Source organism: Bos indicus x Bos taurus, chromosome 7, assembly GCF_003369695.1.
Source record: "Bos indicus x Bos taurus breed Angus x Brahman F1 hybrid chromosome 7, Bos_hybrid_MaternalHap_v2.0, whole genome shotgun sequence".
NCBI classification, from domain to species: domain Eukaryota; kingdom Metazoa; phylum Chordata; class Mammalia; order Artiodactyla; family Bovidae; genus Bos; species Bos indicus x Bos taurus.
In genome coordinates, this window is record NC_040082.1 from 85,005,558 (window position 1) to 85,019,561 (window position 14,004).

General features: G+C 36.6%; 1 protein-coding gene across 1 annotated transcript in view; it reads right to left on the reverse strand.

The window, feature by feature from the left end:
• FBN2 (fibrillin 2) overlaps positions 1-14,004 on the reverse strand; it is a 222,221-nt gene that overhangs the window by 98,660 nt on the left and 109,557 nt on the right. Inside the window, exons 9-12 of the mRNA XM_027547035.1 lie at positions 5,860-6,012; positions 4,164-4,397; positions 3,096-3,233; positions 585-704 (exon numbers count right to left, since the gene is read on the reverse strand). Coding sequence (XP_027402836.1) covers positions 585-704; positions 3,096-3,233; positions 4,164-4,397; positions 5,860-6,012 — 645 coding nt within the window. The remainder of the gene's footprint in view (positions 1-584; positions 705-3,095; positions 3,234-4,163; positions 4,398-5,859; positions 6,013-14,004) is intronic.

The following is a 14,004-nucleotide window of genomic DNA, read 5'->3' on the forward strand; positions in this document are numbered from 1 at the left end:
ATGGAATAACTAAAGAATATCTTGATTAAGAGCAACATGACAAAAACTGCTGGAATAAAGTGATTCAAGCAACTGCCAGTGGATGAATAGGAAATGAAAAAAGGAAAAGAAGGATTATCTTCTAAAAGAATTCTGGGATGAATCAGCAGTGAGGTAGAGCATTTGGACGATGCTGGTGGGTATAGCAATGAAACTGCATTAAGAGCAGTCATGATGTGGTACTGGACTACGTTTGAGGTTCAAAGAAAACAGTAGCTGAGAACAACAATAAATCTTAAACTCCGTTAATCAGAGAGCAGTAATACTACTGATCTTACTTGGAGAAAGGAAGCTGTAATCTAGGGAAGGAAGATATACCAGGTTTTTTTTTGTGACACCAGATACCACACTGCCTGTGTTACATATGCAAAAAAGTATTTATGTTTGAAGAGAGCACTTTGAGGGTAACATGCAGTCAATCTGTAATAATGTAACAGCACTTATTTCATTCCATGTCTTTCTTGAATAAATTCACTTTTAACCTCAACAGCCTGGGTCACAATATTTCATGGAACATTTTCATATGTGAAAGCAAGCTGCCTTACCAATGCATGCTTGCTTGGTAGGAGTCCGCTGGAATCCGGCGTGACATTTACAATAATAGGATCCAGGTGTGTTAACACAATCTCCATTAGTGCAGGGATTTGATGTGCATTCATCAACATCTGTGAGCAGCAAAAGAAACCATTACAGACTTCACTCCATTTCTAGAAATGTTTGTTTAAAATACATTTAGGCCTCCCAAATTTGAGAGAAGGCCAGTCAGTGCTAATAGTCTAAATAGCAGAGTATTTATAAAGGAATAAAAATTCCTTTCTTCAACTACAGAGGCCCATCTGGAGAGTTAACAAAAATATCACCTATTGGAGAATACAAGAGAATTTGGTTTAACCAAGAAATAATGGTCTTTCAATTTGAATAATGTACAATGATCAAAAGTATGAGCTTGGGGAAGACATAGCCATGAGTTCCCAGAGGCTAGAAAATGTTTATTATCTAAGTAATCTGGGCAAGTTAATAGCCTCTTTAAGGCTTACTACAGAGTTAGAAGATTAATTAAAAGATTTTTAAAAGATATATATTTATATTATATGTTGTCACTCTATTAGTTTTTAAAAAGACAGATAAATTATGGAATTTTTTGTTAACTATTTTTTGTGAACTCAACTATATATGTAACTTTGTATTAAGGCTTGGATAATATCTTGAAGCAAAAAACACGGGATAGTGTAAAAATGGAAATTAAGTTTAAAAAAAAGTTTATTATATTCAGTAGTTGCTGGTTTCTCTAGGATCTTAAAATTGGCACAGGGATTTTTTTGTATAAAATGAAGTTTTATGGAAATACTGATTCTGATCCTAAAGGTGAGAAACGTCACTGCTCTCTCTTTAAATTCTCTAAGTCTTGATCAAATGCAAATTTATCACAGAATTCAAGGACTGTGCAACTGAATGACAAAGTGGACAGCAAGGATTAGTTAAATCCTAGAGAAATCATGTTTGTGTTAGAAAAAGCAATGCCCACTAAGTATTATTTTGAATGCTGGTGAATTAAAAGCCTGGCTGACTGGTTAGGGCATAATGATTTGTCCTTTCATAGACACAGAGAAGCCATTAACATATACAATTTCAGCTAAATTGGTGAGCACAACAATAAAATCAATTCACAGTTCTACCATTTTTGTAAACAGATTGCTTCTTTCACAGATATTCTTAAAAGAGGAACTGTACTCTACCAAACTCACCAACTTCATTAATATCAACACCTAGACTGAAAGCAATTAAACTTTCTCTGGTAACAGAGGGGGGAAAAAACACTCAGAGCAAATAAAATTAAAAACAATGAAGAAAAACAGGAGTAAATACTTTTTCAATTCATCCAAAGATGCCTCCATTGAGACTCACATTTAAGCTTCTGGTTGAGCCAAAAGAATGAAGCAAAAATGAGAAAAGACAGAGTTGAGAGTGTTAGTAAGCATATCAGGCATGACTAATGGGTGCGCACCAGGCCAGATAAGCTTCAGAAGACAGTGCTGCAGGTCGTGTCTGATTCTTTGCAACACCAAGGACTATACAGTCCCTGGAATTCTCCAGGCCAAAATACTGGAGTGGGTAGCCTTTCCCCTCTCCAAGGGATCTTCCCAACCCAGGGATCCAACCCAGATCTCTGGCATTGCAGGCAGATTTTTTACCAGCTGAGTCACAAGGGAAGCCCCATGGTCCTAAAACTGTCCTTAAAAGATCATCAAAACTCTCTTCATTGCCAAATACAGCAGCGTTTTTTTTGTCCTCTTTGTATTTCATTTTTTGGCTGTACTTAACACGCCTTTTCTCTTGAAAGCACACCTTTTCAAGGCTTCCGTGATACATATTTTCTAGATTATTTTGCCATCTCATCAACATTATTACTAATGTTGCTAGTCCCCAGGGTTCTAGCTGTACTACTCCTGCTATCTTTTAACTCTGTTTTTCAGCCTGGCTGCAATAATCACCTATATGTTGCTGACTCCTAAATTTTTAACTCAAGTCCTGAACACTCCTCTTAGCTTTACCCCTCTACAGGTCAATACCCAAGACACCTAAAATTCAACATGCCCCAAAGAGATTCATCAACCACTTCTTCCCAATCTCTGCCTTACAGCTCATGTTCATGATGTCACCATATATCCAGTGTTACTCAGTGAAGAAGGAAGAAAAGAGAGGGGCAGAGACAGAAATCATAACATTTAGAACCAGAAAGGACAGGGGATTGTTTTTTCTTTTTCTTTCTGGCCATGTCATGCAGTATGTAGGATCTTGGACCAGAGGATAGAACCTGCACCCCCTGCAGTGGAAGCATGCAGTCTTAACCACTGGACAGCCAGGGAAGTCCCAGGCAGGGGATTCTTGGAATAGTCCAGCTCAGCAGTAGGTTAAGGAAGCACATGGAAATGTAAACACATAAGAAAGACAACTTGGAAATTAGCTTTACTTCAACATCATATTCAGCCCTACTTGTTCCTGTAGTCTAAAAGCTATTTAAAAAACTAAGAAGAATGAAGGACTCGTGAACTTACCTATGCAATCCCCATTTGCATCCTGCTTATAACCCATGTTGCATTCACATCGGTAACTAGAGACAGTAGGTATGCAGCGTCCATTTAAACAGAGATTAGCATGGTGCTTACAGATATCTATTGTCTGGTTCAGAATAGCTGTGAAAAATCAGAGCACAAATGATATTCCATCACTCCGGATTACTTTCTTTAAAGTCGATTTTCAAAAGGATGTTTAAGTACATTATTTAGGTGTCCATATCAAAAGCCTACATTATTCTGTATTTTATTAAAACTTTAATGTTGGAATTTAAAAACTATTCTTGAGACACAGGGTTATAACTTGTGTTTGTTAAGTCATATATATGGAAACTTTGCCCATAATGTCGTCTTTTTAAAACGTCAGGAATGTTCTACTGTACATTTGAATGCTTCCCACTTTTTTTTTTTTTGGTAAGCATGCTGAATATCCAGATATAGTAAACAGGCAATATGCCAAAAAGAACAAACATAACACTGTAAGACATCATTAAATATTATTAGCAAGAGCAGTTATTTTAAAAAAGAATGAACTTAAACATCAAGCACGCCAATGCCAATTTTGGCTAGAGGCCCACAGTTCTCAATTTCTCAAGTTATTCAACAAAAGAGGGCGAGGAAAAGAAAAGATATTTCATTATAATATTTGTTTAGGCACAAGCAAGACATATTCAACTTAATTCAGTTGAGAAATGGTTCTGGAAAATAATTCAAGGAGTGTATGATTGAGACAGCTACAAGCAGCCAAATGAAATACACTGGAATCAAAAAGAATGCTCTTTAATGGCATCATCTGGTCTTGGAATATTACCCCACTCTCACCTCTATTTTCAAAGAGAACCTGGGTCACTCAGTCTTTTCTCCAACTTAGAAAGTTTATGGAACATAAAAATAACACTTTACTAAGACTGTTTTACTGTATTATGCTTTAGACCTCGAAGTAGGTTTCTGCACACACACACACACACACCTTTTGGGAAAAAGGATTAGATATTATAATATCTTTAAAGGGGGAAAGCTAAAGAGTCTACACACAAAGTGAACACTCACTTAGTCCCGTGATGATGGGCCCCTGCCCCCCGGCCCCTACACCGGCTCCCCCAACGCCAGGGGAAAAGCCGTTGCCTCCAGGAATGGGGATGAAGCCTGCTCCTCCGGGGCCATAGCCATTGCCATTGCCACTTGGGGCAAAGCCATTCCCCCCAGCGCTTCCAGGTCTGGAACCAGCACTCCCTGGAATCCCTCCTATTGGAAGTCCATCCAAGCAAAGTCTGCGATATTCCTCTAAAAGAGAAGAAAGTTCAGTTAAACACAAATGGATATATTTCTGCATAATAAAGGTAATTTGTGTGTTGTGATAATCATTTTAGGTTATCTATGCTTCATGATATGAATAAGTCAGTTATTAGCTTGATAAATGTTTTCAATGCTAGCAGTAGCAGGAAAAATACAGGTGCTTCAGGAAAAAATGGAAATCTATAAGCCATGTTTTAACTGAGTTGCATACCCAAAGAACTGTCTATACATATTCTTTGATTTTATGTCTCTAAGTGCAACTCATAAAATTCCAGATATAACTTGCATCTGCAAGAAATTCACTTGAATAGATGGATACTAAACCTTTAAGTAATTCATTCTATATTTGGTTTTACTTAAATCTCCATCAGTATCATACCTACACATTTTCCCTCTTTTCTTTTTTTAAGGGATTAATATAATTTAGAATAATTTTTTTTCTAATGTGGACTCTTAACAGAATACAGCATTTAGTACGCTTTTAAATCTGCTAATTGTTTGTCCAAGTATCAGAGTTGAGGGAAAAATGTATAATTGCCTTATTTTCTTAATTGTTCTCAGAATTAGGGCACCATATAAGAAAAAATGAAAACTGTTTAACTCAAGTAATTGTTTGAGTATTAATATGACTAGGATGATGAATTTCCAAAATTACACACTATGCTTTACCTTTGGTTTTTAAAAAATTTTACTACTCAATTTTGGAATTTCAAGGATTAGAAATTTAGAAAGAAAGGCCTTTATTTTTTTTCCTCCATAACAGAACATACAGATGTGTATGTTTATAAGCATGTTTCAAAAAGCTGAATTATTTTTCATACTTACAACATGGAGGCAATATAATAACACATTATCAATATACTTTTATGTGATGAACACTACACTTTACTATGCATGTTATATTAACAGGAGGAACTACTTCTTGTTCATCTTAGAGCAATTTTCTGGTATAGCCTCAGCTACACAGCAGTTAATATAGCAAAGTGAATGACAGTGAATTCTGAATACAAAATTCAGTGTATTCTGAATTTTCAAGGTCATTAGAAAAGGGAGGAAATATCTCTTAAGGACTGGAGCACAATAAGCTGAGGGTATGCCTAAAATAAAATAAATGAAGACCAAACTTTGTTACTCCAGCTTCAAATGGAAGATTAGGTTTTAAAACTGAACTTAAATACCGACATTTAAAATAATTATTAAAATTCTTGCTTAAAGTTAATACATGATCAGTGGTTAGGGTTTTTTCCTAATATTAACAAAAAGAATAGAATGAAGATTGATTCCAATAAACAATGTCACCCTAACCCCCACAAAAATCACCCAAGTCATATTGAAGATACTAAAAGGAATGCAAAGATGATCTGTGTTTAAGGAAAACACCAAAGCACATTATTGTTACTAATTTTCCTGCCACTGCGTGTTCTGAGCACATGAGCAGCCAACAGCTCACCAGAGCCTCTGACAGGACAGGCTTCAGGAATGGTTCCGATGCCCCAGCAGCGGCCGGGCTCACAGCAGCACTGCATTCTGGTCATCCTGCCCGGAAGCTCTTGTGCACAGCGACCGTTCACCAGGCCCGAGAAACACGTGCCTGTTCTCTGATCTAAACATGGGAAAAGAAAATAGAAGACATGACAGAATTACCCTGAGTCCTCACATCATTTACTGTACACGTTAGGAGATGCTAAGTTAAGGGGATTATTTTACTTAATTTCTATTACATCTCATTCTTTCCATTTCTATCACATTTATTCATGCTTTTGTCTATTTACAAGCAAATACTCACTGAGCACCTGTGCCATGCCATACCCTAGGTGTACAAAAAAGAGAGGCATGAAGCAGCTAGGAGCTGTAAGTAAGAAGTAAGAATTAAGTATGCAGTAAGTATGCAGTAAGAAGCCACACCCAGACAGACACAGAGCTCAAATGAGGGAAAGCGACAGACCCATCTCAGCCTAGACTAGTCAATCAGTCACCCAGCAGACCTGCAGATGCATACTGTTGTTCACTACAGAAATTGTCTGTTATTTATTACACAGCAATACAAAACTATCGCAGGTACTATTTTAGAAAGACTGATCAAAAACAGCTCCTTTGAGGCAGTGACATCTGAGCAGACTTTAATAAGGGGAGAGCATGAGCCACACAAGTAACCTGGAAGAAGAGAAGTTCAAAGAGAAAGAAGAAGATGTGTTTCACGTGCGTGAAAAACGAGGAGTCAACGTGATGGCTAAAGAGAAGGCAGAAGGGAGGTGGAAGATTCTGAGCTCTTGTACAGAGGGCAAGGGCACGTACAGCCCCAAAAACCACGAGGGAAGTACTTTCTGATTTTATTTGAAGCGCCAAAAAGAGTGAGTCCAGTTTCACTGCATATTATTTAACTTTTAACAAGGTGCTTCCAAGACATTCTGTCCATGACCACAAGAGGAAACACACACCACAACCATCAGGAGCTACACGTCATTGATGCAGATGAAACTGTTAACTATAAATAATGCTATCAATAGGGAAGGTCTAATATTTTTACACTAGACACTGAGTTTAAAAATAAATATATTATTTTCTTAAATGGTCCAAAGCTTACCTCAGGTTGCTTCCACACTATTGTTAAATAAAACAATTGGCTTTAGTTAGGTATTATTCCATGTAAGAATCAGAATGCCTATCAGTCCCCAAAAGAAACCCAGTATGACCAAGAGAAAGTACATAATTCGACTCATGCAGGCTTACTTAAAGGCACTGCAGACACTTTATAAATGTCATGATTTTTTTTTAATTTATTTATTTTAATTGGAGGTTAATTACTTTACAATATTGTAGTGGTTTTTGCCATACATTGACATGAATCAGCCATGAGTGTACATCTGTTCCCCATCCTGAACCCCCCTCCCAACTCCCTCCCCATTCCATCTCTCAGGGTCATCCCAGTGCACCAGCCCTGAGCACCTTGTCTCATGGAATGAACCTGGACTGGTAATCTGTTTCACATATGATAGTATACATGTTTCAATGCTATTCTCTCAAGTCATCCCACCCTCGCCTTCTCCCACAGAGTCCAAAAGTCTGTTCTTTACATCTGTGTCTCTTTTGCTGACTCACATATAGGGTCATTGTTACCATCTTTCTAAATTCCATATATATGCATTAGTATACTGTATTGGTGTTTTTCTTTCTGACTTACTTCACTCTGTATAATAGGCTCCAGTTTCAGCCACCTCATTAGAACTGATTCAAATGCATTCTTTTTAATGGCTGAGTAATACTCCATTGTGTATATGTACCACAGCTTTCTTATCCATTCATCTGCTGATGGACATCTAGGTTGCTTCCATGTCCTGGCTATTGTAAACAGTGCTGTGATGAACACTGGGGTACACATGTCTCTTTCAATTCTGGTTTCCTTGGTGTGTATGCCCAGCAGTGGGATTGCTGGGTCACCAGTTGGGTGTGGACAGGCTGTCTGTCATTGGGAATAATTTCATAGGTAGATTTTGACTCCCAAGAATGATCCAGGAAAATCGTTTTTAGAATATTCATTCCAGAAACCTAAAGTATTATATTCTTAAATTTACTTGATTTACTCCTCATGAATAGGATGAAAATTAAGATACGGAACTTCTAAACTCTTCACAGTAACCATTGTTACAAAATACATTCAGTGCTACACAGTATGCTGAACATATTTGTCTCTTCAAGGATCTCTGAGGAGGAGGTGAACCATAAGATTTGGGAAGAAAAAGAAAAGAGTCATGGCCTTGAGTCAGAATACCTAGGTTTACATCAAAATATTGTTAATTGTTTTATTCTGTAACCATATCTACCTACTTCTTATTCATGAAATAGGGTTAATGGAAGGATTAAACAAAGCAATATATGCTCTGTTTCCAGCAGAACGATGTATTAGATACCCTGAGTATCCTTCCCCATGGACACATTCTTGATAAAATATGAAAAACTACTTTAAAAAAATCATCTCACTGACATGAAAAAGGGGGAAAACTGAGTCTCAAAATGAAATGAAAACAAGAATCTTTGGAGGTTAAGTGCACACCTAGGTTTCAGCTTTTGGGCTTCTGTAAACTCTGGAGACTCTGGTTTTCAACTCTTGATAGTTTTACAGGGGCCAGAACCTAAGAGATAAAAGCCCAGATTCACCTCTCTAATACAAAATGAAACAGGACACTCCCTCATAAAGTAGGGGTCCCAAGCAGCTATATCCTTGTTATATGGCTAATGCAGAGAAAAGCAGCTAAGAGACTTGCCTGTTTTCTACCTTCGTGCTGGATGGAGGGGGAAAAAAAAAAAAAAAACTCTTCCTAAGAATGTGAAACCACAAGCTCTTTCTCACATAGATGGCTCTGTTGTCAAAATATTAGGTTTGTGTTCTGAAAATTTCAAAGGAGAAATATTACATAAAGAGGTCTCCAGGTAGGGATATTCAAAGTACCTCACAAAAACCAACACAACTGAGGACTTAATACTGACACAGGTCTCAAAGAATTTCCACATATAAAGTTCCAGGAAAAAAGGAGTAGCTAACAGTAAAGTCACTGAAGAAGTAGGTAAATAAATGACACACAGAGAAACAAGGCTCAATGAGCAAAAGTTAGCTGAATAAATAGCAGGTTTCAGATACTGGAATGGTCAGATCAATTTTGAAAAATCATTAATTGGTTTTAATTAACGATAATTCATTATATACTAATAACTAAATAACCTTTAATCCATTTAAGCAATTAAAAAACTAAAAATGTGAACAGAGAAAACAAGTCCACAAACAATGAAAGAAGAGACTTAAAAACATTCAATGAAATGTCTGTAAATAAAACAATCATAACTGAAATAACACACTTAGTGACTATATTAAGCAGTGTACTGCACATAGCACAGTTAATGGACATGAGTTTGAGTAAGCTCCAGGAGTTAGTGATGGACAGGGAAGCCTGGTGTGCTGCAGTCCACGGGGTTGCAAAGAATTGGACATGACTGAGCAACTGAACTAATTAACTACACATAGATGAAGAGAGAATTCCTGAGCTGGAAAAAATAGCTGAATATATCATGGTTGTGTAGTTCAGAGTCAAAGAGATGGAAAATCTTGGAAAGAGGTTAAGAACTATGGGGGTGAGTGTGAAAAGGTAATTTACATCTAATAAGACGAATAAGAGTATTAGAAAGTGTCAAAAGCAGACAATAGGGGGAGAGGCCACAGTGAACAGATACTAGTTTACAACTTTCTAATGATGTTGCAAGATAAGTTCAGATCTAGGTAGTCCAATAAATCCAAAGTGGGAAAACTAAAAAGAAATCCAGAGTTAGCACCACATCACTCTGAAACTGCAGAACAACAAAGAAAAGGTGAAGATCTTAAAAATAGCGAGAACAAAAAGATTACCTGCTAAGGAATTATATTTATATCAATCACTGACTTCTTAATAGCACCAGTGGATGCTAGAACACAACAGAATATTATCTTCTGTATGCTGAGATAAAATAACTGTCAATCTAAAATTCTGTACCCCAAGAAACCATCTTCCAGAGGGAAATAAATTAAGGCCATTTTCAGGAAAATATAAACTGAATTTTCTACAAAAAGGTTCTTGCCAAAGTAAATTTTAGAAGAGGTGTTTTAGGTAAAAGGGAAAACAATTCCAGTGGAAGGTCTGAAATATATGAATAAATAAAGAGGGAAAACACTGTTAAGATACATGGACAAGTAATAAAATATCAAACAATAATAATAATGATTAATCTGTTGCAAATGGGGAGTGGAAATTGGTTGGACTTTTTTACCTTGGAAGGGGGAGATCAAAGTGTAACCATTCTAATATTCTTTTACTGTTTATATGTGGGTAAAATACAGACAATTTTAGGCTTTAAGTTATTATATATGTATCCTCAAGCAGCCAGGATAATCACTAAAACCACAGAAATAAATTATGTATTTCTAAACAACAGATGAAAAAGAATGGGCTATGGAAGAATGGAAAGAGGGAACGAAGAGACAAAAGCCAAAATAAATCTAAAAAAGAAAGTGAGAAACAGAAAATAACAAAAAAGAGAAAGTACAGGAAAAGCACAATAAACGAGAAGCAAAAAATAATTATAATAGAAATAAATGCATCAGTTACTGTAATAAACATGAATGAATTTAAATATCAATTTAAAAGATAAAGATTTTGAGACCATGTCCCCCCAAATTTACAGTTAGGCTGTTTAAAGAAACATATTTAAAACAAAAGGAAGCAGAAAGATTGAGAGAAAAAATATCCAAATGGCATATATTTAAATCTTCCTCTCCAATTTACAAAATGCGGTGGAAAAAGACATTAGATAAAACATCAAAAATATTTAGAAACGTATCATGAGGAAAAGAAAGAAAACTTTAGTCAATACATTTCAAAAAAGGTTCAATTCACTATGAAAATATAACTTTTAAAATATGACTTTTAAACAGTCATTACCTTATAACATAGCATCAAAACATTAAAGCAAAAACTTAAAAGGCCACATGGAGAAACTGAGAAATCTACTACCAAGGTGGAACATTTATACAACTCTGTAACTAACTGATAGACACAGTAGATAAAATCTAGTAGTTCTAGGAAAAATTTGAACAGAACAGTTAACAAGTTTGATCTAATGGATATAGCTATCCAACGAGAAAACACAAAACTCAAGTCCACATAGAAGATTTTCAAATCAGGGGAGACCCTGACATTTCTAAACCACTCATGTGTCAAATTCACCAACACACTGGAAATAAGGTAATATGTTAAAAAAAAAAAAAATGAGTAGGAGCTGAACAGGAATCTGTATTAGTCTCAGAATTTGGAAGTCTTCAAGGACATTGTGAGAGCTCCACAAATGTGTACTTATACTGAACACTGCAATGCAAATAAAAATGCCTCATAATATACAGATACTACTACATTTCCCACTAATTTATATTCCATTTTGACTAGTAAAATACAAATTCATTTAAAATTATTATTGAATATTCAGTAGTTTGTTTCATTATGTATTTTTCTCAAAGATATTGGGTTATCATCATGTATGGATCTGAAAACATTTTTGATGTTAAAGAGGAGGTCTTCAAATTCAGTAAACATAATTAACTACTATAGTTAATTAACTATAATTAGTTAACTATAATTAACTCCTGTAGTTTGAAAACCTTTCATCAGTCCTATAAGATATGCTGGAGGAAACCATGTCACTGCTGAAAGGACTGAGGGACAGCAAGACGGGACTGGCAAGTAAATCATAACTAATTTTCATAAATTCTACAATTAGTATCTTCAAGGAGATCAAACCAGTCAACCCTAAAGGAAATCAACCCTAACAGTCATTGGAAGGATGATGCTGAATTTGAAGCTCAACACTTTGGCCACATTATGCGAAGAACTGACTCGCTGGAAAAGGCCCTGATGCTGGGAAAGACTGAGGGCAAGAGGAGAAGGGGGGCGATGGAGGATGAGATGATTGGATGGCATCACTGACTCAATGGGCAAGAGTTTGAGCAAATTCAGGGAGATGGTGAAGGACAGGGAAGCCTTGCATGCTGCAGTTCATGGGGTCACAAAGTGGGACATGACTTAACAACTGGACAATAGCAGTAACGTTGGAGACATAAACAATCTACTTTCAATCCTTTGCATCAAAACATGAAAATGAGATACAGACACCATGTAGTGTGATATCTCATAGTTAAGATCTCTCCAAAAATACATTACAAAAGGAAAACAGTGCCTGACAGATGGGTTATTTCGTTTGTATCTCTAAACTGCATGGTCCTTAGAAAGTACTCTGTTGAAAATGTGCCATATGGAAGAATAAAAAGGAACATCCCATACAACTAAGAGTTGTCAAGACATGCCATCCCTTGAAATATGGAATTATTAGGGGCAAAGAAAGATGAAGCCTGTTTATAACATCATTAGAACAAATTCTTCTAGTGCTTGGTATGTGTTTAACTGCAGAACTGATATGGTCGTAAGTAATGAAAACATGTCTATTCCTCTAATAATCTCTTATCACCCTCGCTATACTCCCAGAAGAAGGTTTACATCAAGCCTTATTGAAAGCCACACTGAGAAAGAGGAAGTAATCCATCTTCTCTGATTAAAATATAAATCTACCTTGAAACAAAATAATGGTACTCTTATCAGAGTTTGTTTCCTGGCTTGACATTTAGTCTAAACTTGATTTAAAAGAACTAACAGTTAATTATACAATGTGATGAAAACTTGGTAAAAGATGAGGGAGGTTGTACCTTGAAAAAATACATCTCCTGTTGAGTGAGCTTTGCTCATTAAAAATGAAGGGGTTAACCAGAAAGCCGTGATGAGGTGAGCTCAAGTCAGAAGACTAGTGATAGTATGTGTTCGATAGATAAAAAATCACGGCCTCAGACTTCATCCAGATTCTGCAGGCCCGCACTTGCTTCTCTGAGGGTCTGGCATTAATCTGAGTTCCATTTGACTAATTCTGCAGATTCTTGCTATTTCTAAAATCTTGCATATTGCTTTCATGTTGCCATCATACACGACTAACTAGAACTAGGAAGAATGAATGACAAAGAACCACTGTGGCTCCTTGGTTTACTTCTTCCTTTAAAGCAGTGGAATTTTTCTTCCTCATCACCTAACTTTCTCTTTCAAGGACATTCTTTCTTAATTTAAACTACACCCCCTGACTCCCCAGTCACTTGTATATGATTTTTCTGATTAAACCTAAAATGCTATATAGTATATGGTTTCATCCCTGTCTCCTCTACCCCTTTTCAGTTCATTTTAGCCACTCAGTCGTGTCAAACTCTTTGCGACTCCATGGACTGCAGCACACCAGGCCTCCCTGTCCATCACCAACTCCCGGAGTTTACTCAAATGCATGTTCATTAAGTCAGTGATGCCTTCCAACCATCTCATTCTCTGTCAACCCCTTCTCCTCCTACCTTCAATCTTTCCCAGCATCAGGGTCTTTTCAAATGAGTCAGTTTTTTGCATAAGGTAGCCAAAGTATTGGAGTTTCAGCTTCAACATCAGTCCTTCCAATGAATATTCAGGACTGATTTCCTTTAGGATGGACTGGTTGGATCTTGATGTCCAAAGGACTCTCAAGAGTCTTCTACAACACCACAGTTCAAAAGCATTTATTCTTCGGCACTCAGCTTTCTTTATAGAGTCCAACTCTCACATCCATACATGACTACTGGAAAAGCCATAGCCTTGACCAGATGGACCTTTGCTGGCAAAGTAATGTCTCTGCTTTTTAATAAGCTGTCATAGCTCTTCTTCCAAAGAGCAAGCGTCTTTTAATTTCATGACTGCAGTCACCATCTACAGTGATTTTGGAGCCAGAAAAAAATAAAGTTCTCACTGTTTGCACTGTTTCCCCATCTATTTCTCATGAAGTGATGGGACCAGATGCCATGATCTTAGTTTTCTGAATGTTGAGTTTTAAGCCAACTTTTTCACTCTCCTCTTTCACTTGCATCAAGAGGCTCTTTAGTTCTTCTTCACATTCTGCTATAAGGGAGGTGTCATCTGCATATATGAGGGTATTGATATTTCTTCTGGCAATCTTGATTCCA